The 27,105-nt window shown below is 52.0% G+C and overlaps 1 protein-coding gene across 4 annotated transcripts in view; it reads left to right on the plus strand.

Annotated features, from left to right (window-relative positions):
- Window positions 1–27,105, plus strand: part of Kcnn3 (potassium calcium-activated channel subfamily N member 3) — a 145,045-nt gene that overhangs the window by 106,813 nt on the left and 11,127 nt on the right. For all 4 annotated transcript variants that reach the window (XM_006976310.4, XM_042279395.2, XM_076574470.1 and 1 more), the window contains 2 exons: window positions 16,339–16,480; window positions 23,054–23,164. In XM_006976310.4, the coding sequence (XP_006976372.1) occupies window positions 16,339–16,480; window positions 23,054–23,164 (253 nt within the window). The remainder of the gene's footprint in view (window positions 1–16,338; window positions 16,481–23,053; window positions 23,165–27,105) is intronic.

Genomic DNA, 27,105 nt, shown 5'->3' on the forward strand with positions numbered 1-27,105 from the left:
CCAGTACAACCACTCAGCCGAGGCTTTATTCATTTACTTTTTTGGGGAGGTGGCGAAGATTGAATTTGGAGCCTTCCATGTGCTAGGCAAGTGCTCTGCCTCTGAGGTTTATCTCCAATCCTAGGTGTTTGTTGTTGTTCTGTATTTTAGACCAAGTCTTGCTATGTAGCTCAAGCTGGCCTTGAACTTACTATGCAACCCAGACTATCTTCAAACTCCTGATCCTCTGGTCTCAGCTTCCTGGGTGTTGGGATTATAGGCATGCACCTCCACCTCAAGCAAGTGCTTTATTGTGAACACATCCCCTAACTGAGTGGAGCTGAGTCTCCAGTCAGGAAACAAGAAATGGTGAGCATTCACCTCATCGATCGGAGAGTGTGAACAGTTTGGGCACACACGGCTCCGAGCTAGGACTTGATAAATGGTAACAGTGGTGGTTCCTTCGTGGAGTAAAGCTATGATCCAGCCCTACCTACCTCATGCAGATAGTTCCAGAAATAAAATGCGATGAGAAATAGAATGCTTCTAAGATCACAGAGGAAATACTTTGCAAGAATCCCAACTACTTTGTTTTGGTCTCTGTGTATGGGGACTCAGCCCTCTGAAAGACTTTTGCCTACAACTCACCTCCGTGACTGAGGGCAGTTGTCAAGAAAGGCTCAGCCAGGAGGGAGAAGACTCCCAGACAGGGAGGGAGACTCTGGGCGGGTGGAGTTGAATAAAAACCAAGACAGCAGAGCCCCATAGAGGAATGAAATGGCAAAGTTGAAATGTCATTTCTTCCAAAGCCCTGGTTCATTCCTGGCCTCTTTCAACAGTTTGCCTGGTTCTGCTGACCTGCCTGGGGATCTGGGCAAGGCCTGTGTGGAGAAGTGGCAGAGAGTTGACAAGCTCAGAGGGCGCTTGGTCAGGAAGGCAGTCTAAAGGAGCTGATGTCCTCAGCTCAAAGGAGGCCCAGGGTGGGCCGCATTCAGGAGTGTGAGCGGACAGCGCAGGGAAGCAGCAACAGCTGCTTGCTGGGGATCAGGAAGCCGATCTGGGCCTCTTTCCTTCAGTGCCAGAGGGGGAGGTATGGCCTCAATCTAAGGACACAGTTCTCAGCTCTTCAGCCAAAGCCACAGTTCCCAGCCTGATGACAGAGGAGAGCTGCTGTTCACATCCCTGGCTTCTGTTCCCTGGGTGCCTCAGGTGCAAGTCATCTCCATGATGGTAGCTGAATCCCAGCCTCCTTCCCGGGGAAAATAACAAACCAGAGTCCAGGAGAGCAAGGAGGGTCTTCATGGGGCTGGGAACCAGCACAGCCCAGGGGCAGGCACCTCAGCCATGGTGCTGATGCGTGCCCCATGTGACTCCGGAGGCCGTTTCTTCTTCCTACTTGTTTTCCAGGCCGGTGGGAGCACTGGGGGGTGCCTGTGTTTGGGCAGGGTTCCTTGACTGCAGTTTAGAGGGAGCTGAGGTGTAGACTGACCATGAGGCACCTGGTGAGGACACCGCTGGAGTGCTGTGCTGCCAGAGCATGGAACCCACATCAGGACAACTCACTGGATGTGTCGTGATGGTAGAGCAAGCCCAGGAAGAATGCCCGGGTCATAGAAGATGGCGGTGGCGCTGTCCATGCGCAGGAGAGAAGGGGTGATGGGTGCAGAGAGGATCTGGGCCGCAAAGAAAGGGCCGCTCTAAGAGCAGGGTCAGAGATCAGTTGATTTACCCACGGCCCCACCCCCTACCCCTCATGCTAATAGACCACAGACCTCCTGGTACAGCTGTTCCCACTCACTTTCTACGGGCTTGACTCCTCCGGGGGGCTCCCCGGATTGGGGACTCCCCGGATCGGGGACCTTGTCCTGACTCATTTTCTGCCACCTGCATCTGGTCATACCTGGCAGGCCTGAGTAAAGACTGGTGTTCCCCAAGAATGAATGATGGCTTGTGGAGGCATGGGTGATCTTCCCCTGAAAGTGACTCCGTCCTGAGCCCTCCCAGGAGGCCGAGAAAGTGAAGGGGAAACAGAGAGGGGAAGAGAAGAAAGAGGGAAGACTGACAGAAGAGAAAAACAAGAGGAGGGTGGGGGAGGAAGGCGTGTGGTTAGGGAGAGCAGCTACCAGCACAGCCCCCCTCCCAACCCCCGGGCCTTCTTCTGCACTAAAAACCCCATGCTGGAGATTTGGGAAGAGTGTGTCTTGACCTGCACAGCCTCCTGGGCCCTCAGCCACCTCATCCTTCTCCTGAGCCACCCTCCTCACCTGGGCCCAGCCACCCAGTCATTCTGGTTGGCTCCTCCTAAACGTACTATTTTCAAAGAAGGTCCCTTGTCCCATGGGTCCAGGCTCATCTCAACACATTTGTCTCACCTAAACACGGCTTTTGTCACGTTGACGTTTGGCGTCTAGCCTCGTGAAGTTAGACTCTCACTCGCTGACTGAACCGCAGTGGTTAACTGAGGCCGCCATGTGTGCAGAGAGCTAGGTGTGAGGTACGTGTGACTTCTCATGTGGTGATCCCACAAACCCCGGAGAGCCGGGGCGTGCTTCCTGTCAAAGAGAAAGCCTGAAATGTGAAGAGGCAAGCACTTACCACGGCAAGACGTGGCAGCGCTGGTGTGGACAACCTCCCTGTTGGTCTCCCAGCCCGCACCCCCTTCACCACACTCATCCTCCTGGAAGACGCTTCCCCAGGAAGTCCTCCTTCTAGGCATAGCTTTTCTCCGTTTCCACACATCTTGTTAAACATTTCCCAATCAGAAAACATGGAAATATTTTTTAATAAGAAGAAAGAAACATTGCAAATTGAGAAAGCTTTGCCAGATGAGCCATCTGGTTTTTGATTTAATAACCATCCAAAGAGGTGGACAGCACTCCCTCTGAGCAGAAGACGGACTATGGAGGGAAGGGCAGCTGGCTTCCCTCAAATGCTGCTTCCTCTAGCAAGGTTGGGGTGGGGGATCAAAACGAAGAAGCCAGAGGCTGGGGTGGGGGTGGGGGAGCAGAAACAACCAGAAACGAGGGAAGCTCAGCTGGGGTGTCCCTGGACTCTGGTGGTGGCGCTTCTTCACCTCCCAGGGGCACATGCGGTTTGTTCCTAGGTCTGGAAACCAAGGGACAGATTTAGACGTGCCTTGGAAAGATCCAGGCTGTCAAAGGGGGACATCCTTATGTCTCTAAACTCAAAGTCAGCTCTTGGAAAACAGTTCGCTGTCCTTGAGTATGAAGGGATCAGGGAGTGGCTTTCTGCCCACATCACGGCACATGGTCTACGGGACGTGTGTTCAGCCTGTCATTTGGCATTTGAAGATGTTTATATAGAAGAAACCGTCTTTTGGGTGGGAATAAGCAGGAAGAGCCCTGATGTCCCCTAAGGCGTTTACTTTTCAGCTAACTCTGAGTTTCTGCGACCTCTTTACATACGCCCCACATTTCCCCAGGGCCTCTGAGCTGAGGCCCACAAGCCCTTGAGAAATAGCTGCAGTGGCCGGCCCTGCCATGCTGAGGATGCTCGATTATTAGAGCCAAGTAGGGCCCTGGACAAAGGCAGAAGTAAAGACTCCATGGTATGTCTCCTTGAGCACCAACTTGTCAGGTTCCTTCTGAGGAGCAGGCAGTAGCCAGTCAGTCTCTCTCTCTCTGTCTCTCTCTGTCTCTCTCTGTCTCTCTCTGTCTCTCTCTGTCTCTCTCTGTCTCTCTCTGTCTCTCTCTGTCTCTCTCTCTCACACACACACACACACACACACACACACACACACACACACACACACACACACACAGCCTTGCCATTAGCCAGTGCCAGAGGCCCTGCCAAGCCAGTGAGGACCCAGCTAGGCCCAGAGACTGTCCCCATGCCCCATCTCGCCTGCTGCGGCTGCTCTGTCTGGGCTGGGAACAGAGGTCAGGCCCCAGCTTCCGTGGGTCCCTCTCACTTGCTGGGAGGAGCTAGTTTGGCTGGTTATTCTTAGAGGCTTTTTGTTGCTTACGTGTAACATTGGAGCGACAGTCCTCATGCCAGCCTGTGAGGGCCTCTGTGACTAAATGGGCCATCCCCCATCTTCTTCCATCCGTTCGTTCAACAGACATTCATTGAGTAGCAGGGATGATGCATCGGTAAGGGGGCCTGGCAAATAGGACCGACAAAGCCAAATGTGCATCCTGTTGGGTGGTGTGATACATGGGATAAGGTGGGGGGCGGGGTCCCAGGACAGGAGCTGGGGCATGGTGCGTGCAGCAGGAATGCGGGTAGGAATGGGGTGGCCGGGAGCCTTACCAAGACACTGGCATGTGAGCCAAGGACTGCCGTAGTCTGCGGGCAGAGGCCTCCAAGCAGGGGTAGCTAGCCAGGAAAGCCAGGAGCGGGGAATAAAGCTGGGCTGTTGAGCTGCTGAGCAGATGTCAGAGGAGGAAACAGGGGGCCCACGGCAAAGGGGTTCAGAGAGGTCCCGTGGGTGTGGAGGGGTGGTCCTTGGGCACCCGGCAGGACGGGCTTTCGCTCGGAAGGACCCAGGAATGTCTGTCATGCTCTCTGATGATAAGCAATTCCCCTGCTGCGGTGAAACCATGGTGGCCCAAGGGGTGGCTGTGCCAGCAGAAGCAGAGGCCTGCTAGCCAAGACCTCAGGCTCCACCAGAGAGGACAAGGCTGTACCCAAACGAGAAGAGTGTTCACACACGGATGGCTCTCTGATGGAGCAGGGGAGATGGAGAGGCAGCCGCCACCCAGAAGTCCGAGAGCCCTGGCGATGACAGACAGCGCTCTGTGGAGAAGCCGGGCTCTCCCGAACAGCAGTGTCTCGTGCCTGCTGTCCCTCCGTGTCCTGTGTGGCTGTCCTTGCCACGAGGACAGAGCCCCAGGGGGGAGGCTCTTCCAGAGGCAGTCACATGCCCCTCTCTGTGACATGCACAGAAGGCTGATAGCTCTCCCACATTCTGGTAAGATAGGCAGGGCTGGATTAGACCTGATTCCCTGAAGACAGGACAGGGACAGGGTTCGTTCAAGGTCACCAAGCCATTAGGGTATGAAGGGACAGTCTTGGGGTTTTCCTCGAGTTCTGCCAAAGCAAATCCTGCCCACAGGGCTGTCATGGCGGGACAGTCGGCAGTGGATCGCCAGCACGGTGTCAAACACCGTTCTCATTCATGGAAAAGGAACTCTGGGAGCTGCCGTCCCCTTTTACTGGGAAACCGGGGACAGTGTACTGCATGTACTATGGGGAAGGACCAAGAATTTGTGGCCCGGTCCCAGAGCCTGGGTTTCACATTGACGCCGAACAGGCTGGGGCCTCCCAGCAGCAGAGCCAGAGCCACAGCTGGATAGTGAGCGTTCTGTGTGGTGTGGGCCAGAGCAACAGCTGGATGGTGAGGATGCTCTCTGGTGTGGGAGTCAGGGGAAGAGCTCCAGCCACCAGGAGAGTTGGAGCGGGGTCTCCTGGGATCAGTTAGAGGGACCGATGGAGACAAGGGCAGACACGGGGGGATTGAGACGTGTGTGCACAAGGCAAGCTTGGGACACTGAGGAAGCCAGAGGACGAGGCCTAGAAAACGTGCTGGGAGAGGGAAAGGAGCAAGCTGCTGAAGATGCCAAAGAGAACCATCTGAGGAGAGCATGCGGTGGGGTCCAAGGCCACCGCTGATCCAGAGGCGTGCTGTTGAGTTCTTCACTGGAGATTGATCTGAGCAGGAAGGGCACCCCAGCTCTGTGCAGTGTCCGATGGAGAATCTGAGCGTGGAGTACAAGTTGAGGGCAGCCATCCTTCTTGGAGGGAGTTCTGCACAAGGCCTGACTTGATTCTTGCGACATTCCAGCAAACAAACCAACCCCAGACAAATGGCCGGGGCTACCACATCCCTCAGATCCATATGGAAAGACTCTCCTGGGGAGAGACTACTTTCCACAAGTGTCCACACTCCTTTGGAGACAAAGGGAGATCTGTATTCTCTTCTCTTGGGCTTCATTCCCATCACCCTGTTCTGGATCAGGTCACAGCCAGTGTCAAGAAGCCGTGTTCTTATGAATTGTGAAAACCAACTCCAAGCTCGAGGAATCTGGCAGCCACTTTGACAAAGGCCAGTCTGCCGAAGACAACGGCTGGAGCCACTCTGGCGTGCTCCCCTGGGGGACGGGAGCTTGCATTGCATTCGGGATGGCACAGGAGCAGCCATATTCAAGCCGCAGACGTTTAGTGAGCACCTACTTACTACCTGATAGGTCTGGAGGTGGTACCCAGAAAGGGCTACAAAGAGAACTATTATGTAACTGTAGGGTTAATAGGCCAATGGAATAGTATGAAGAACTCAAAAATAGAACTACTTCCACGTGGAGGAAGTACCGAAAGTCAGGGGGAGGAAAACCAGTTTCAGATGAACTGCAGAGTCTCATAACCTCAGGGAGGGAGGGGGGGGTTTCTGAAAGATCACACAAAACACTAAGGGTAATGAATGGAAAAATGCAACTTCGGTGATGCCCCAAACCTCCATTAAAAATACCTGGGTGCTAGCAAGTGCCAGCCAGGTGGCTCAGCAGGTCCATGTGCTCATCACCAAGCCTGATGATCGGAGTTCCCTCTCTGTGATCCGTGTGCTAAAAGGAGAGAATCTTTTTCTACAAGTTTTCCTCTGACCTCTATATGCAGGCCGTGACATGAGCCACCCAATAAAACAAATAAACATATGATTGTGATCTGCATGGGTCAGGAATTCCAAGGCATCTTCAGTGGGTACCTTTGGCTCAAGATGTCTCATGAAGTTAGGACCTGTCTCTCTTCCAGTGTCTAGGCCTCCAAGGTCATTCCTGTGCTTGGTGACACAGAATGAACCCTCACCGTGGGGAGGGGGAGATGGGGGGAAATTTCCATTGGCTTGCTTCAAGACACAGGCAGTGACTTCTCTCAGGAAGAGCAAGCCAGAGAGGATAGGTAAGAAACCACCAAGACAGAAACCACAGCCCCTGACAGTCTACATTCTGACGAGAACTTCCATTGCTTCCACTATGTTGGATGCGTTAGAAGTGAATTACTGGTTGAACCCACATTTAAAAGACAGTACTGCAAAGATGTGTGACTACCTCGGGATGGGGACGGATGACTAGCAGCCATTTCAGAAGCTACAGAGCACACTGAGATGAAGTCCACTGTGAAGAAAAGGAGCCAGGGAGAAACACAGAGTCCAGGATAATGATCACTAGTGGGAAGAAGTGATAGAGTTGTGGGAAGACACCAGTGGGCGTGGTGGTTGGGGTTGGATGGTCCTTCCTGGGCGTTTATTTTCTTGGTACTTTTGGTGTATTTTGTATACCTATTTGTGTATTGTGTATGGGTTACTTTTCTTATCCCTGCATCAGAAATGCCCGCCTAAGGCAGCTTAAGGAAGGAAGGCTTTATTCTGGCTTACAGCTTGGGAATGTAGTCCACTATGGCCAAGAAAGCATAGCAATAAGGTCATGAGACTGCCAGCCACGTTGTGTCCACAGGATGCAGAGACGTGAACAGCTGGCCTCAGTTCACCTCCTCCCGTTTCCCACCTAGGACCCCAGCCCATGAGGTAGTGCTCTCCTGTTCAGGATGGTCTTATAAATTAAATCTCTCAGAACACATACTGGCAGACACATGCTGAGGTGGTTCCTGGCTGATCCTAAACCCTGTTAAGTTGATGTGGACAGTAGGCATCTTACTTCATAACAATTGCTACGTGTATTTTTCTTCACCTTGAGATTTTTGTTGTTGATTGCTTGCTTTTGAGACCAGGTCTCTATCCCAGACTGACCTTGAACTTGCTAAGTAGCTCAACTCTTGATCCTCCTGCTCCAACTCCCAAGGGCTGGCATCTGCAGGGGTGTACCACAGTCCAGGTATATCAGTGCTGGGTATCAAGGCCAGGGCTTTGTGTGTGCTAGGTGTCTTAGTTACTGTTCTGTCAATGCAGAGAGACACCATGACTAAGGAAACTTATAAAAGAAACCATTTATTGATGGCTTGCTTACAGTTTCAGAAGGCTAGTCTATGCCCATCATGGCTGGGAGGATGGCAGCAGGCAGGTAGCCATGGCACTGTACACTAGCAGAGAGCTGACATCTTAACTGGAAACTGGGGACAGAGAGAATGACTGGACCTGTAGTGGGCTTTTGAAACCTCAAAGTCCACCTCCAGGAATATACCTCTTCCAATGAGGCCACACCTCCTAATCCTTCCCAAACAGTTCCACCAACTGAGGACCAAGCATTCAACTATGTGAACCTATGGGGGCCACTCTCACCAAAACCACCGTAACAGGCAAGCACTCCATCACTGAGCTACAGCCCCAGATCTTTGGATTGCTTTTATATTTGATATGTATGTCTGAAAATCCTTTTATCACTTACTTATTTATCTGCTTGCTTACTTATTTTAGTTTTGTTTTGTTTGAGATAATAGGCTGGTCTCTGAACTCACTACAATCCTCCTGCCTCAGACTCTTGGGTCCTGATTGCAGGCCTGTACCTCAGACCTGGCTTTCGGCAGAGCCTCCACGGCCTGTGGTCCTGTAGTGTTTGCTGTGCATCCCCAGCTCTCCCCACTTAGCCATTTCTGGAGGCATCGGACCTCCATGGCTCCGCTGATGGACTTAGCGTTTTCCTCTGGGTCCCTAAAGCCATGCGTGGACTGTGCACTTTTGGAAGCTTTGCTTTTAAGCATTGTCTGTTCACTTCCAGGGTAGAAGGTGAAAATCCAGCTCCCCGTATTCCCCTCAGCTCTTCCTGTCCCTGGCCCTTTTATAATAACTCTGTCTTATTTTTGTTAAACCGGAAATCAATGTTTACATCACTTAGTTAAGACTAATTTGACTCTATTCATAATTGGATCCTATAGTAGAATTTTTATCATTTTCCCTTTTCTGTGGAAGTTTTCATTTTCTCTAATTGCTAATTATCATTTTTCTTCATTTGCTTAGGATTCTATGTACTCATCACTAGTCAAATTCCAAATCTTGCCATTTGTTTGAACCTCTTTTCGGGAAGTTCAGGTTTCTCCGGCCTTTAAAAGTTATCTTCCTGAGCCTGGCTCCAGAGCCTCCCACCTTTGGACCTGTCTCCACAGCTGCATCATGGTGTCCTGGCCTTCCTCTTCCGTGGGGCAGCCTTCTCCAGCCCTGCTCTTCTTTCTCCTTGCCTTGGAGAACCCAGTCCCACACCATGCTGGCTATTTTTACGTCAGCTTGACACAAGCTAAAGCCATCTGAGAGGAGGGAGCCTTAATTTAAAAAATACCTCCATAAGATCCGGCTGTAGGCCATTCTCTTAATTAGTGATTGGTGGGGGAGGGACCAGCCCATAATCCCTGGGCTGGTGGTTCTGGGTTCAATAAGAAAGCAGGCTGAGCAAGCCATGAGGAGCAAGCCAGTAAGCAGCACCCCTCTATGGCCTCTGCATCAGCCCCTGCCTCCGGGTTCCTGCCCTGCTTGAGTTCCTGCTCTTGATAATGAATACAGATGTGGAACTGTGAGTGAAATAAACCTTTCCCTCCCCAAGTCGCTTTTGGTCATAGTGTTTCCTCACAGCAACAGCAACCCTAACTAAGACACCCACCATGGCTTCCTGGGGAAAACAAACCTTCTAGAGCCTTGTGAATGGGAAAGTGTCCTCCACTCTCTGTCTCTTTCAGACTCAACTAATGCTTTGGTGCTATCTTTGATACTTTCCTACTGCTGTGATAAGGCACCATGAACCAGGCAACTTATAGAAGAAAGAGTTTATTGGGGCTTACAGTTTCAGTGGATCCACAGCCATCACAGTGGAGAGCAAGGCGGGCAGGCGGGCAGGCGGGCAGGCGGGCAGGCGGGCAGGCGGGCAGGCGGGCAGGCGGGCAGGCGGGCAGGCGGGCAGGCGGGCAGGCACTAGAGCAGTAGCTGAGAGCTCACATCTTGAGACACAATCACAGGGCAGAGAGAGCTAACTGGAAACGAGCCTTTTGAAACCTCAAACCCTGCCCCCAGTGACACACCTTCAACAAGGCCACACCTCCTGTCCTAGTTAGGGTGACAATTGCTGTGATGAAACACCATGACCAAAGCAACTTGGGAAGGAAAGGGTTTATCATCCAAGGAAGTCAGGACAGGAACTCACACAGGGCAGGAACCTGGAGGCAGAGCTGAAGCAGAGGTCATGGAGGGGAGCTGCTTACTGGCTTGCTGCTGTGGATATCACTCTATATAAATAAAACACTGATGGCCAGTGACCAGACAGGAAGTATAGGCGGGACAAGGAGAGAGGAGAACTGGGGAAACAGGAAGAAGGAGGGAGAGACACTGCAGCCACCGCCAGGACAAGCAGCATGTAAAGACGCTGGTAAGCCACCAGCCATGTGGCAAGATATAGACTTATAAAAATGGGTTAATTTAAGATAAAAGAACAGTTATCAAGAAGCCTGCCACGGCCATACAGTTTATAAGTATTATAAGCGTCTGAGTGATTATTTTATACATGGATTGTGGGACTGCGGGGATTGGTGGAACCTGGAGAGAAGCCCTCCAGCAACAGCTTGCTTCACATGGCTTGCTCAGCCTGCTTTCTTATAGAACCCAGGACCACCAGCCCAGGGATGGCACCATCTATCATGGGCTGGGTCTTGCCCCATTGATCATTAATTAAGTACATGCCCCACAGGCTTGCCTATAGCCTGGTCCCATGGTAGGGATCCCTTTTGAGTCTCCCTCCTCTCTAGTGACTCCAGCTTGAGTTATGTTGACATAAAACCATCCAGGACACCCCCTAAGCCTTCCCAAACAGTTCCACCAACTGGGGACCAAGCATTCAAATGGGGCCATTCTCATTCTGAGCATCACAGGTGGTTTTCTGGTAGCTCTTGACCAAGATTCTGGTTTGGAAATTATTTTCCTCTCAATTGACTGTTAGATTTTTTTTTTTTAACTTTACGTGTACAAATGTTTTGCCTGCACGTATGTCTATGCACCATGGGATGTCTGTGGAAGTCAGAAGAGGGCGTTGGATCCCCTGGAACTGGAGTTAGAGGTGGCTGTGAGCCACCATGTGGGTGCTGGGAACTGAACCTGGGTCCTCTGCAAGAGCAACAAGTGTTCCTAAGCACTGAGCCGCCTCTCCAGCCCCATTTTCCTTTGGAATGTTGACAGACGTATCTGGCCTTCTAACTTCCAGTGTTTCTGGGGAAAGTCAAAAGTCGTTATAATCTGTGGTTTGTGTCTGTTCTCCTCCTCTCCTCCTCCCTCGGGGTCGCAGAACCCTGCGGGATCTCCTTCCTTCTCCACGGCATTGGGGACTTGCACAGCAATGTGCCTTGCTGTGGCCGATCGATGGATCGATCGTTGTCCATTGTGCTGCGACCCTGGTGACGCTCAGCTCTTCTGTGCTGGGGAAATTTTTGGATGACTTCTTCAGTGATGACCTCCTTCCCCCACCAGTGCTTTGTTTCTAAAACTATTCTCTGGATCAGTAGACAGATTCACCGATTTTCTCATACTTTATGCTCATTTTTATTCTTTGAGTTTTCTGCCATTTGGGAGACCTGCTCAATTTCTCTTCCTGCTCTATTCAATTGGCTTTTCCTGGTAGAACACCCCCCTTTTTTAATTGAAAATAGATTCTTCTCTCATATAATACATCCTGACCAGTTTTCTTGCCTCATATGTACAAGGTCTTATTGTATCTCCCTTGCAATGTTAATTATAGGTTCCCTCCCCACCCCCACCCCTTAGCAGCTCTGCCCAAGAGTTCTACTCTGTGAATGATCTGTTGCTCCTGACTTGATTGAAGTCACTAATTTTGCCTGTCTTTGTGTGTTAGAGGCCTTCCTCCTTCAGATGCATGAGGGTTCCTGCTTGCTTGCTTATTTTTAAAGGTAAGGAACTACACACTTAGGCGTAAGAGATTCGTGGAGCAAAGGTAGGCATGTATGTTTAATGAGACATCTCTCCGGCCATGTTTTTCCTATCTCTTACTTATTTTGTAATATTAGATAGAAAAAAAGAAAGAAAGAAAACCATGGTTCACCCTGATGGAAAAAAAGTGTCAATTATAATAATTACTGTTGAGTTCAAAGAAAAACTTCATCCTCAGCCCTTAAAGAAAAACATGAAACTACTTCCTCCCCAAAATGCTCGATTGCAAAAAATAGCATGAGATTAGTACGTGGATGTGTGACATGTGTAAACCATAAAGCTGTGACTAGGCTTGGAGCGGCTCTTCCCTCCCACAGTCCTGAATCACCAGCTGATTGCCGGAGCATCACTTCCTGCTTGGTGAGATGCACGTGGGTCTCATCTCCATCACAGTGCTTACGCCACAGCCAAGCCGAGGCTGCCTGCAGCAGGGCGGGTCAGTTGATGTTGGCTCCTCCCACAGCCCTCCCCACCCCCCGAAAGAGGAGGGGGCAGCCATTGGGCAGTTAGTAAATGAGTGGCTTTTTCAGGATCTGTTTCTCTTTCCCTCAGCACACAGCAAAGGTATATATATGCCGAATGAAAAAAGAAACCTACCAGAGTATTTTTAAAAAACACAGAGAAAAAAAAAATGGCTAGCCTGCACGTCACTCTGTAGACCAGGCTGGCCTCCAACTCACAGAGATCCTCCTGCCTCTGCATTCCAAGGGCTGGGATTAAAGGCGTGTGCCACCACCCTGGCTTGCCTGGCATGCAATTCCCCTTTGACGTCTAACCTCTGTACCCCAGAATTCGTGCGTGTATAAATTAGATGATGCGATGCTGAGGGCGGCCAGCAGCTCGAGAACACTAGCGTCAGCTGCAGACTTGCCAGAAAAGGCCTGGGGAGCGCGGCAGGCCCCGTGAAGCGATACCATACACGTTGCTGTGCATGCCACACTCTAATCTTGGTCACCTGGTTGGCATTCACGGCTCCCCATTGCTTCTCCGGGGACACCTGCAAACACAAATCCCCGCCTGGGGCCTGGCCTCTGTAGGCTCGAGGGCAGCCACTTCGTGCTCAGACGGCAAGGGTCTCGTGTCGCTGACGCTTCTGTTCCGGTGTCAAGTACTTCAACCTAAACTTCAGGACAGTCCCGCGACTGTCTCGATACATCATCCATTGGCACTCTTTCCTCTGAGGTCGTAAGTCCTGCTCTCTCTGTGCCTGCCTTTGCCTGTACATGCAGTTACGGCTGCTGTGTGGTGAGCACTCACTCTGGGCTATGGACTCGCACTGTGCTGCTGCTGCCTGTGGGTTATTTAAATCTTCCCATTAGCAGATAAGGAAACTGAGTCACAGAGGCTTTTAAGTTACTTGTCCACCGCCATGGAGTTACCCAGTGCAGCTGGCGCTGGCCCATACCCTGACACCCTCCCCACTCCTGACTGAACCTCAGCGTACTCAGACTTGGCCGGAGATGGCTTCCCAGAAAATACTCTTCCTAATCAGTCACACTGGCTGTCCCGTCCCGTCCACACACCCCCACCCCACCCCGCCATGTTTGCGCCTGTGCTGCTGGCTCATTGTGCGGGCTCTATCCGTCTTCTTCCGTGGCCTTCCCACGACCACTGAGTCTCGCCACGCACCACTCCCAGAGTCTGGTTTAGTAGTCTAGAGGCTGGAGCCAGGGCCCGTCATCTCCCAACATGCAGGCAGGGACCCAGGCCAAGGGCCTGGACGCAGGACAGTGGACAGGCCCCTGTCCAAGGTATGTCAGACTGGGGTGGCGGTGGCCCAGTGGGGCCGCTCAGTCCTCAGTCCTGGAGGGAAGAGTGGGATGTTAAGCCTGTGCTTCTCCAGGATGGCCGGGGGAGCAGAACAGGCCAGCCTGCGGATATGAGCCCGGAAGGAGCAGCCAGCCAGGGTCCGAGGAGAGAAGCAGAGCATGGCTGGGAACTGGGGACAGCCTTCTTTAAAACAGGGGTGACAGAGCAATCCGGGCCATCTTCAACTGTCCCCGGGAGTTCCAGGTACCCGCGCCCCCATACAGGCGCAATGAAAAGACACCGCCACCTGTTGACGATTGGAGACAGGCCGGAGGGCAGTAGGCAGCTGCAGCCATCTTGATCCCAGCCATGCACACCCACCCCTCAGATGGCTTCCTTGTCACTGTGCCCCATCTTTTCAAGCATCCTGCTCACCACAGACCTTCCTAGAGATTCTCGCCATGCTGTATTTCCTACCAGGGGACCCAGAATGGCCTCCATGCCCTCTAATACCATGCACAAACATCTGCCCATAGCACTCCAGGCCCTCCAACCTCTTCTCGTTGTTCATCTGCTGAAGCCCAGGTGCGCTCCTCTCATGGACACTTTCACTCTCTAGGACACACGTCAGTCACTTCTGCTTCTCTGGTGCACCACGGGGCAGCAAAAACACGTGGACTTTGTTCCCATTACTTCCTGTGTGTCTTCGGACAAGTCACTCAACGTCTCTGTGCTTCTAGCTGCTTACCCATCAGGCACTTCAAAGGGTGCTGTAAGAAACAGAGCACTTGCGTTCAGAGCGTCAGTTGTATGCCACAGGTGCTCAATAAATGGCACCCTTCTCACTGTGTTTGGTGTTCTCCAGCGCAGACGCTTCCCTTCAGGTGCACCTCCAGACACACACGTGCTTGCATGCGCCCCTGCCCACCTCACCTGGAAGACAGGGCTGGGGAAGCAGTGCTGGGTGACCACTCATGGGGTTCCGGACCCCGCTGTGCATGGAGGTCACAGCTGAGCAGAGCCAGGGCCCAGCCCTTGCCAGCCACTTGAGCCTGTGTGCCATGTGTCAGCCTCCTGGGTCACAGCGTTCTCCAGCAGCTGCCCCCTCGACCCAAACAGAGCTCCCTGGTCCAGGCTCTGTTCCCCACATGGTGGCTCCTGAGTAGGTGACTGGGAGACTTCTCAGGAGGAGGACTGCGTTGCATGCCACTCACATTGGTCCAGGACTTGGGTGACCCTTGGAGCAAGGCTCTTCCCCCTCCTCCTCGCCGTCTCTCCTGTGCCCTGCTTGCTGCTGAGTTTGAGACTCTTTTCCCAGGCCGGTCTGGAGAACTGCAGCTCCGCCCTGCTGTGTCTCACTCCGCCACGTTATGGTCACAGAGCACCACGGGCTGGGTCATTTACGAAGAAGGAAAGGCTAGTTGCCATGCTGTGGGAGGCCGGGAAGTCCACTGTCAAGGTGACGACAGGTGTAGTGTCTGGGGATGCGCCCTGATGCCACGTCGTCCTCCAGAGGGAAGGAGGGCTGTGTCCTCACAAGCAGAAGGCACAGGATCAAACCAAGCAGACAGAGGCATAAAACCTTTTTTTTTAAAGCCAGGTGACGTGTCAGGGGCCTGTAACCCTGTCATTTGGGAGATAGAGGAGGAAGATCAGGAGTTCGAGGCTAACCTGAACTATGTAGCTCATGAGACGCTGTCAAATAAATAAATAAATAAATAAATAAATAAATAAATAAATAAATATCTCCATCCATTCACGAGGAAGGAGTCTTCCCAGCAACATTTGCATTTTAGGAAGGAACACATTTGAACAATAACACGCACCTGCAAGCTAGATGTGGTGGTTTGTGCCTTTAATCCCAGCACTCTGAAGGCAGAGGCAGGTGGATCTGAGTTCAAGGTCAGTCTGATCTACATGGCAAGCTCTAGGACAGCCAGGGCAACATAGTGAGACCCTGTCCAAAAAAAAAAAAAACAAAAGGCATCTGGCGGTGGAGGGGTCTCACCCACTCACTCACAGAGCTCCTGCAAATGTCTGTATCTCCCCAAAGCAGAACTTCTGGGCTGAGTTCCCTGGAGAAAAGCAAGGCACTATGGGTGGAATGGCCGCCAAGCAGAGAACATATTATGATATTGCCAGCTGTGTCCTGCCACAAATATTTATCCAGGTCAGCAAGGAGGCTGTACGTCCGTGAACATGCCAGAGCCCCTGCCCATGGGGTGAGCTTCAAGATAGGCCCAGACCACAATGACCTCCCTCTAGACACACAGGAGATGCCAGTCTTGGGACCCATCAACTGTCTTAAAGAAAGTGGTGTGTGTGTGTGTGTGTGTGTGTGTGTGTGTGTGTGTGTGTGTGTGTGTAATCTATTCTGACCAAGAGCCTGTGGCCTCAGATTCATCGTATCCACATGCATTTAGAAGGTCGACTTAGAAGGAAAATTTAAATTGTATTCCTGCATGATTTCATCCTAAGCTTTCCTACCAACAGTGAAAGGAAGTCTACAGTGTATCGCAAATCGTGACAAAACATTGTACCTTTGGGACTCAGCTGCTGCAGGCCCTGGCTGGGCCCAGACGCAGGACCTTCGGGATCCTAAAGGGAGCCCCCACACTGTCACCAATGCGTCACCTTCCTCAGCAGATACCCCATCCCCTCCGCCTCTCTGTCGTTTCCCACAGCCTCTGGACTAACTCACTCCTGTCTTCCCTTGGCAGGTACCACGACCAGCAGGATGTAACTAGTAACTTTCTGGGTGCCATGTGGCTCATCTCCATCACGTTCCTTTCCATTGGTTATGGGGACATGGTGCCCCACACATACTGTGGGAAAGGTGTCTGTCTTCTCACCGGCATCATGGTGAGTACTCTGCCCGTGGCCCCGCCCTCCTCGAGGTGTTTCAGGAGCAGAAGGGCCCATTGGGGGAGGGGGAGGGAGAGGGGGAGGGGTGCTCGTCACTAGGAACGGATGTCTGTCCCCTGCACATCAAAAGGCCAGTGTGAAGCGTGCAAACCTAGTTTTCAGAGCCCACCCCCAAGTGCGCTGGGATTGGCTGCTGCTCTGACGCTCTCACGGCTCGCTCGCTACCTGGGAACGCCTGGCTTGTAATTTACCACGCTCCTTCCTGTGTCCCAGGTTCCGCAGACCTCGGTACTGGGTTCTGATCAAGTTTAGCTGGAGCTCAGAAATAGAACGTTGAGCCAGCCTGAGGGGACCTGTGTCCCGGATGGGCTTGGCTGCTGGCTTGAGTCCTGGTTTGCCCACACGGCTCTCGGCCAACTCTTGCTTTCTCAGGCTTTGTCTTCCACACTTGCACATCGGAGCGGCCGGCTCTGAGGGCCAAATGCTTTCCAGTAGGGGTGTCTGATAAGGCCAGCAGCAGGTCTCTAGGCACCCAGCTCTGAGGTCCGTATCTTCCCACCCTCGGCCAAATGTCTCAGGATCCAAGGAGCTCTGGGACGCACATGTCCATGCCGTTTTACTGAGGTTGGGTGCAGCACATTGGAGGGATGTGGTGTGCGAGTTAGAGGCAGGATCTGAGTTTTCCCTCTACCCTCACTGTGGCCTCTGGGCCAGCTGTCACCTGGGGAGCTTGCACGCTCCTGGGTAAAGTGAAGCTGGACCCCCGCCTGCCCTCCTTGCTGGCTCGTGGACCATTGGGGTAAACAATGAGAGCTGTACCCAGGCTATCCCCACTTTCAAAGCAGCTGGGGTTGGGGGATACTATGGGGGTGGGACAGGCAGCATCCCCCCTGGATGCCCTGCGCAGAGTCTTAGAACCAATGCCAGACTTCCTTCTCTCAGCCCAGGTGAGACCCTCTTCTCAGAAGAGGAGTGACCCTGGAGAGAGGGTACACAGCTGGGTATGGGGACATCGAGGCCGGCGCTGGAGGGACGAGACCGATGGGGGGCTTGAGGCCTGGTGCTAGGTCCCTGTGGACCGGCCCTCAGCTCTCCCCTCCCTGTCCTGCTCTGCAGCCTGCGCTGTTGCCATGACACCCTCCTCTCAGGGCTCTTTCGCCTCAGTCCCTTTCTCCATGCTCCCAGGAAGCAGGACAACCCTTCCTGTGAGGCAGTGAGTGACCTGTGTCTGCAGAAGGGAAGGTTCCAGCTCACTCCCTCGAGGGAGGGGAGACCGGCCCTCTCTGCTCAGCATGGTGGCCATCGGAGCTGATGTTGGTGGGCAGGAGCCAGCTGGCCACTAGGAGAAGAGAAGACCCCAGGGCCATGGAAGGCTGGCCACAGCCTCCTGCCCTTTCCAATGCGCATGCAGGGCAGGCCCGTGTGAGCAGGCGGCCTTGAAACAGCCGTAGTGAGAGAGGCATGGGGCCAGGCTGGGATAAATCATGGTAAGTGTAAGGCTTTAGAACAAACACCTCCCATCGTTCAGTAGGAGTCTGTCTGGCAGGACTCCAGCTGTCACCAGGAAACCAGGCAGAGTCGCTTCCTACCAGAAAGGAGTGAAATGCCACCTGAAGGCTGCAGCTTTCCTTCTGAGGCTCCCGGAGTGGGCTCCGGCCCCACCCCGGCGCTCAGGCAGGGTGCTCAGAGCCTCGCTGCCAAGAGGTGGACAGGCCTCTGTTATTTTTAAATACCAGCCATTCTCCCTCTCAGCATGGAGCTGTGCCCCGTCCAAGAAGCTGCCCAGGCGCACTGTTTCCCTGGCTCCCTGGCTTCTGCGCTAAAGCGTGGTAAAAGCACAGAAAGCCCTAGCCCAAGACGTGGCTTCTCTAGCCTAGGCAGTGGTCTTCCTCGGCCTCCCCCACGCCTTCCAGCACCATTGGTGGCTGCGTGGGCCCACAGTGTTCCTTGTGGATGGCAGTGGGACCCAGCTGGGAAGGGCCAGCAGTGAGGGACCCCACACGGCTCCCTGTGTTACAGTCCCCGCACAGGCCTTCCCTGGGAGTGCGTTGCATAAAGCGGGCTCCAGGAATATGAGCCTTTCCCTCACAAAGGCTCCAGCATGAGACATTCCCTCTGTTCTTTGTCAGTGTCTTTGCCCGCATTAAATGCTACTCACTCTGGAGCCTGGTGGCTTTTTTTTTTTTTCTATTCAACGTGACTCTCCAGCTGAGTCATTCCTTTCTAGGGGCTCACATTGCTAAGGCTACCCCCCCCCCCACATGATGTATATCTCCTGATTATTATTCCAAGGGCCTTGACTAGAGGTAGGGCTTCCTGTTTGGTTACCATGGACACCACCAAGGCCAAGGCAAGGGCTGCACAGGAAGAGAAAGGGAAGGATTTACTGTGCCTGCTGCAAATGGCCTTAATCATTGTTTTCCTTTGGCAATCCAGCAACTGCATAATTATCTACCATTAGGCAGGGCATATAACTGTCTGGACAACTTGACACTGTTGGCATAGGCCCAGAGCACTTGAGAGAGAGTTCACTCATTAACACAAATCTACCTTGAGCTGCAGCATCTTCCCATGAGGAGTTTTTCTGGATACTTTACAGCGCTGTTAATATTCAGCACCCAGAAGGGACAGGAAGCTCTGGGCTCTGCTTCTGTGGGTATCTGGGAGCACCTGGGGGGGGGGTTGCGGAGTCACTTCGTGTCCGTGACTCGGCTTCTCGGTCCCGCATGCACTCAGCCACCCTGATGTGGGTCGTGGACCAACAGGCCTCGCAGCTGTCCAGCGGACGGTGAGCTTTCTTTCCCCAGCAGTCCTGCGGGATGCCCCTTGAGCTGATGACGAGGAGGTGACTTTGGGGCAGCGCAGGGAGGGCTCGGCATGACGTCTGCTTAGTGTCCCGTTCCATGTGGCTCTCCTCAAACACCTTGGTGTCAAAGCTGTTGATGGTAGTTTGGCTCTCCTGCGGAATCTGTTGCAGCAACCAAGCCGACCGTAAATGCTCCAGGCTGCCCGCTTCCATCTGTCATTTTCATTTATGTTTTATTTCCTTTTATGCCTCTTCAGTTAAGAACACCTCATACTTTTCCCCTTGGGATACTTGTTTTTTCCAGCGTCTAAGATTTTCCAGCTGTGGGAGGCCTGGTGCAGACCTTGGGGTCCAGATTTGAGTCCAAATCTGCCGATGGCTTACACATGTTCATCCCTCAAGTCACCCTGTCTCTGATCAGTCTGAGTCTTCTGCTTACCCATGTACCTTGGGGAAGTCTGGCCTTGTTGAAGGTGGGTCCTCTCCCCCTCCGTGGGAACAGGACTTGGGTAGAATGAACTGAGGATTCCCGTTGATGGCAGCAGATTCAGGTCTTGGCATCTGCAGGCGAGAGGCTGAGTCACAGATTTGCTCCTCATTCTGGTCCCACAGAAGTCACTACAGCAGCTGACAACCTTCTCATTCCATCCCACCCTTTCCTCACATGCCCCTCTGCCCCGCTCTGTCCACCAACATCCCTGAGATTCTGCACCAGGACGACATGAACTCTCACACTACGGTTAACCAGGTTCTTGGTGGCTCACCTGTTACATCAAGCTGCACCATGGCCAAATCTCACGAACACTCCCAGGTGATGAAAGCAAGCCTGGGATAACTCTCGGAAGCAAGAAGTTTCCATGGGAACACAAAGTAGTGAAGCTCAAACCCATAGGGACCAACAGGGCGGGGCACTGGGGGAAGGGAGTCTCATGGCACTCATTGGTGACCTCTAAAGAATTCAGGCTGGGCCCTCTGACTTAGGCTCCTTGTTCTCCATTTTTCTCACTCTCGTCAACTGTTTTTCTTCCTTCCTTCCTTCTTTCCTTCCTTCCTTCCTTCCTTCCTTCCTTTCTTTCTCTTTCTCCTTTTCTGTTTTCTGATTAGTGCTGATTAGAATGTAGCCAAACTTTTCTTTTTCATCTCATTCCTCCTCTCTCCCCTCTCCCGAGTTCTCTCCTCCTCACTCACACCCTGGAAAGGACTAGCAGCCTGGGTCTTAGCACTCCTCACACCATTTTCTGAGGGTTGTTGGTGTTTGATCCCGCATTCACAACGTTGCCTCTAATAGACATGAGTAGCTCCAGCATTGTCACTTGTGACCTCCCTAGTCCTATCCAGACAATGAATCATCTAAAAGAAATCAGAGCATGTAGACCAGCAAGATGGCACATCGGCCAAAGCACACTGCCAAGCCTGATAACCTGAGTTCAAACCCCAGGACCCACAGCTAGAAGGAGAGAACTGGCTTTCTCAGGTTGTTCTCTGACCTCCGCGTGTGCACCATGGTGTGAGCACATGCATGCGCGCGCACACACACACACACATATATACACGTATGCACACAAATAATTAAATTTGATAAATTTTTTTATTAAAATGGTGAGTACGCACTGAAGTTGGAATGCTGTTAAGAAGGCAGCACCCTCTGGAGAAACAGCTACAAGTTGAAAGAAACTGGGTACTGGAATTTAGTCCACTTTGCTGTGTCCATACCAAAATAAAATAAAATAAAATAAATGTATCTTTCTTATGTAAGACGAGTAGTTCCTTAGTTTAAGCACGGCGCTTCCTGTTAACAGTCCTCTGTAGTCAAGCAGCTAGGCTGTGGGCCAGGGCAGGAGCTACAGGACTCCTGTCCAGACCCCAGCAACTGGGCCATGACCAGTTGTTTCGATGATGTTCCCAAGATCCATGTAGCGAAGGGGGACTCGCTCCTCAGATGTCACACCCCAGCTTTCCCTGGGTGATTTAAGTGAAATTATTTCTGAACCCAGGGGAACCTGGGGAGAACCCTCTCCCTCTGATGTTCCATTTTTAATGCTAGGACACATCCTTCTTTTTGAATGTTCCATACAAAGGAGAGGGTTGATGTTGGCTTGGCTTAAGAGGAGAAGGAGCATGCATCCTCCCTCCAGGACAGCTTCTTTTAAGCTATTTTTGCTTTTGGCAGCCTGGCTAAATTGATTACAGCTATAGACCAGGCTGTCCAGTTGCCTGTATCCTCTGAAAATTGGGCACAGAGTCTCCAGCAAGCCACGGATGCCAAGAAAACACAGCTATCCCCAAACAAACTGGGAAAATGAGTCAGAAAGAGAAGTTCACAGACTGGGTGCTGTGCTGGGACTGGGTGGCCGAATGGACAGCGTCACTTGGCTGTGGTAATGGGACCCTTGTGGAGAGCTAGGAGAAAACACTGTCACTTTGCCCAGCAGCGTCTCACACAGGACAGCCGGCCTTCATCAGTGATGGGGAGAAGGGCAAGTGCTGTAGGACATGCACCTGTCCCAACTCTGCTGTCGATTGTAGTCTCTGAGAAATAGTCTCTTTTCTCACACATATCATAAAACCTATTAAGCCAAAAGCATTGCTAGTGGATTCCTTCATCCCCAGCATCTCAAACTGCTAGCCTTGGCTCTCTGCTTTACTTTGTGGCAGAGGAGACTCCCCGCTAGCATTCCTAAGTCCGACACCTCTTTCCATAGGTGGTGGTCAGGGTGGTATCCATGTTCAGGAGAGGGCAGTGGTCCGTGAGGAAAATCTAGGGATGGTTTCCACTGGCCATCAGAGAACCAGGCAAAGGGATTCTGTCTTTCTCCCTCGGGATTCCCAGGCCACCAGGCCACACAGAGAAGAGTGTTTCTAAACAGAGACAGCCAAGTGCATAGCTAAAGGACAAGGCAGGAGAAGTCGTCCGCTCTTCTGTGGCTCAGCTCAGGCCTGTCACTTTGCTCCTCCTCTGCCCTGCTCTCCTGTGGGGGTCGGGAGGTGGAGGTGGGGGTAGGTGGGAGCTCCCTGAGCAGACTAGGAACTTTATTCTACAGAGGCTGAGGGTGCTCTTCTGGATCCCTTAAATCCTGGCTGCAGGCAGGAGCACAGTCACCTTTAAAGTCCCTGCATGTTGGTGAATGCGTGAGGCGCCTTCTGAAAGTCGGTTCCTGGTGCTGAGTCACAGCCTCGAGCCTCAAGGAGAAAGACCCACACATGGGGCAGGCGCTATAGTCAGTGCCTATCAGAGTCCCCTTTGGGAGGCCATACGCATCCTTGGGGAGAATGCATCGCCTCTCCATCTGGCAAGTCTTAGGACTTCCTCAACTGCTAGGTGTGGCCGGCACACTGCCGTCCACACAGGGGTTTCTTTCTCCCTGCTGGGCTGGAGCTGGTGTGAGCTCAGGACAGCATCAGACAGACAGACAGGCTTCTATGTGCTGGACCCTCTGTCACCTGCTGTACCGCACAGGAGCCTGACTGTCCATGGGTTTAATTCCCCAGAGACTCATCCTAGCCATACAGTGCTGAGAATCAGCCAGCTCTATGAAGAATCATCCCCACATGTCAGGGTCACGAGACAAGAAGCATTGCAGACCCCTTCTTGGGTGGGGATATCAGGGCACAAGCAGGTTTTGACAGGCTTTATGGCATGTGTTGACCAGTCAGAGACCTGGAGTCTTATACCAGTCTTATTCCCCTGAAATGCCCACACTGAGCATGGGCACACCCCTAACTGTGTGTTTTCTCTCCTGGGGCCCTCCGATGTTCCCCGGCAGGGCGCAGGCTGCACCGCCCTCGTGGTAGCTGTGGTGGCCCGGAAGCTCGAACTCACCAAAGCAGAGAAGCATGTTCACAACTTCATGATGGACACTCAGCTCACCAAACGGGTAAGATGCCCTGTGCCCGTGCCTGCATGTGGGTTCACAGCTGAAGAGGGAGCTGGTCAGAAAGAGATCAGTGTTTCTGAGCGGAAGAGATTAACAGTGTTCCTCTAAGTGCAGTTAGGGGAGCCCCAGCTCAGGCATTCGGCTCCTGCTCGACGAGGGAATCCCATCAAACCAGGTGAGTTCACCATTAAGTCACCGCATGCTTCAAGCAACCAAATAATTTTCCTGATAATGAGATCAATCGCACACAGTGATAGCAGCCACCTCCCGGCCTGATGGGGTCAAATCAATCACCCAGTATGACGATGCTAGGTTTTGGTCTCTGCTCAAATATGTTCATGATTCACATGAAGAAGGGCAGTTAGAAAGTCTTAAAATTATACTGGAGATGCATCTAAATCCAATCCCTTTTAAAAAGCCATTTAAAGAGATTGTTCAGTGGAGCCCACGTTCCCAAATATTGTTGCTCATCAAAATGTCATCATCCAGTTGGGCTCTGGGGCTCTCTGGGTAATGGCTCTCACTTGCACCCTTATGAACGTGGCTTAGGAAGAAGAAAAGCTGAAAACACAGGAATGGGGTGATTAGCTGCTGCTCAGACACCCCCACTGGGCTGTCAGAGAAAAGGAAGCCCATTTAAGCCAGGCACAGTGATCCAGAACACAAGAGCGGAGGCAGGAGGACCGTTGCAGGTTTGAAGCCAGCCTGGGCCACCTGGTAAACCCTGCTTTAAAACAAAATAAAAAACCAAGCAAAAATGAATAAGGCTCCTCTGGAACAGAAAAAGAATAAGGGCTTCCAGGACAACAACAAGGCCCCACAAACTAGGCAGGAGCTGTTTCTTTAACGACAGCTTTCATGCAGTCTTGAAGCAAATGGCAGCCTGAAGGACAGTCAGGTGCGTGACCTCGTGAAAGACTTTTCTTCTCAAGATGAATAACCAGGACCCCATGCCCTACGCAGGCCTTGGGCCCCAGGGAAGCACTTCAAGGGGGTATGAATCCACCAGCAACCCCACCGTCTTAGTTGAGGATTTGGATGCTAGAGAAATTCTTCTGTGATTAACGTTTCAAAGGCATAAAAATGTGTTAGAAATAAAGACAGGCAGGAAGACAGAACAGAAGGAGACCCGAGAAGGAGCGGGTGGGCCCTCGGGGGGGGGGGGGGGAACCAGTGCAGAGTGTGTGGTTGCCAGGGTCTCTCAGCTTCTCAGCAGAATTATTTACAGCGTTTGATTGTTGGGTCTTTGATGGGGGGCAGGGGTTCTTTAAAGAGCTGTTGCAGATAGGAACCTGTACCAGCAAATCTTCCCATATCGTTGGCATGCAGACCATAAGGAACATCATGGCCCTGAGCCACCAGCCAGACAAAAGAAAACCCGGAGCTGCAACATGACAGTATGACACTGTCACCCTGCAGCGCTCACATCAAATGCTGTGAGGACCCTCATCCTCAGCCCCCTCTCCAAGTGTGCCGCAGACATGCCAGCACCGAGGGGAAGGCTAGGGGTATGAACTGCCCGAATGCAAGTGTCACCCTGAGTCAACTCAGTTCTCTGCTTGGGAGCCCCACAAGCGGGAGGAGGGGAGAGGGCTCTTGCCTCCCAGCTCTTCCCAGAGGTTGTTTGCCAAGAACAGAAACATTAGCATTCTCTTGTTTACTCTGGTGGCTTTGTAAAGCCGAGACTGCGCTTTGTATTTTCATGCTATTCCTTTGTCCTTTCCATTTCTCACCCAGGAAATCAGACACCAGGGGAAAATAAAGCCAGGGAAAGCCGGCTCTCTCACGGGCCAGGAAAATAAGCACATTTTTTTCCCTGCTCTCTAATTGTAGAAGGAGATGAGGTTGTGGTTGCTAATTTCAATCTTTCAAAAATAATTCACTAAAATCCTCTTCAAGTCCACTTACTTTTGAAGGAATAGGGCTGAAAATCAAATCTATGGATATTTATTGCTCGTCTATGAGTGCAAGGTGCCTTCTTAATTGAATAACATCTCACTTTTCTCAGAACACTTAAATCAGCTGAAATGTCCCTTTAATGTCTTATATCTCTTCCCAGAGAAATAAACACAAAATGGATGATTCTTACAGAGGGAGGCTTTTGAAGCTGGCAGTACCGAGACTTTACAGAGGTCCTTCTGCATGACCTTGACTGAACCGCAGCTGGCCCTGACCTCTGACCACTAGGGAAGCCCTAGAGGGTCCTGACCTGACCTTTGCCCTTTCTGAATGGCCGTGTGTCCAGATACAGTGACTCATGGGCCAATGAGATGCAAAGACCGATTCCAAGACTCCAGTGAATTCCCAGAGAAAGATCCAGTGCAGGAGCCGCCCGCGGCCTGTTGCCATTCAGTAGTGGACAACTAGTGGGCTTACCCGATGAAAGCAACCCCTTGCAAGTGTATGCAATATTAATCCCTCAAACATCAAAGCAGAAAGAAAACATGAATCACAGCCTGTGAATCAGAAAAATGCGAGTCATTCTGCTGTTAATTTATCTAGCCTGTCTAACTTCAGCCCAGCCTCTCCGGGTAGCACCAGGCTGTTGGTATTGGGTTACAAGTCAATGGTGGGACCCCGACTAACAGAGATGAGAACCATCACGTTGAGAGACTGCCAGCCAGCCTGGCTCCAGAGCTTGATTGGAGGTGTCCATTAGAACTAGAACTGGTTCTGGTAGCATGAAGGACGGACTCACTTCTGGCTTTCCCAAACCCAAACATGTCTCCTTCCACCTGAATAACTTGTCAACCTTGGTGGCAGCGTCACTTCTGCATTTAGTGGGATTGGATCTTCCCACACTGACTTTTTCAGTCACTGCCGCTGTTAATCTATAATTATGACGTATTGCCAACCCCTGGGCTCCTCAATAATATCTAAGGAAGTGACACATAGCAACACCGAGCATGGATGGGAGATGGCCACGTGCCCCACTGACTCCCCACTCAGACCTGTGGTAGGCTCTGTAGTCAACTTGACAAGTGTGTGACTTGAGGTGACCTCCTTCTCCTTGCAGAGGGTCACCTCCCCACACATAGTCTCATTGAACTACATTGCCCATGAAATCAGTGAGTAAAGCCAAACCCAGCAGCCCTGAACTACTTCCGGCTCCTGACTCTTCAGGGCTGCTAACAAACATCAGTGTCTCTCCAGTGTCCAGGCCCAAACAGTGCCAGTTCTGACCGGTCTGCTTGCAGCCCACAGGCCCCCCACCCACGGGTCTTGGCTGTTCACACACGATGACCCCTCCAACGCTCCTCTTGCCCATTCGTAAAACACGCTCTTCCTGGTTTCCCCTGCTGTAAGTTCTGATTATCCTGCATCCACTCGCCAGTCTCCCCCAAAGCGCAGTCATCCTGTGCTCGGCTTCCCCTTGGATCCCTTTAGACCTCATTTCACCCTGCACGTATCACTACCACCCTCAAAAACCTTGGGCAGACCTGGAACCTGCTGAACAGTCCTAAATAAAACTTGAACTCCGAGAAAACGTCAAAGGCTGGGAGAAAAATGTTTCCAGCAGGCTTATTTAAAGACTTGCTCTTAGCAGGGGTGTTTTATAGGGACACATAATGGCAGTTGCTGTTCTGCAGACATGGAAGACTGGCTAAGGAACTCTAGATGGATGGCCCACAGCTGGTCTGGCTCAGGAGCAGGTCCCCAGAACAAGCTTTTCTCTGCAGAGTTCATTAGGTAATCAATCATGCCATTACCAGGAATGTTAATTCTCCCAGATGAGGATTGCAAATGGCATTCCCACAAAGGCTGTGACCCAGAGAGACTGGGCATGGTGTTTCTTTACGGACAATAGTAGAGAAGCAGTGTACTGGAACAGGAGAGACTCCGGGGATGAGCTGGTCCAAACCAGTTGTGAACACTCAGGTCCAGAGAGGGACAAGGGGGTGACGCCCAGCATGCACAGCTAGTCATGCCTGTCTAGGATC

The sequence above is a fragment of the Peromyscus maniculatus genome, chromosome 6 (genome assembly GCF_049852395.1).
Source record: "Peromyscus maniculatus bairdii isolate BWxNUB_F1_BW_parent chromosome 6, HU_Pman_BW_mat_3.1, whole genome shotgun sequence".
Taxonomy (NCBI): Eukaryota; Metazoa; Chordata; class Mammalia; order Rodentia; family Cricetidae; genus Peromyscus; species Peromyscus maniculatus.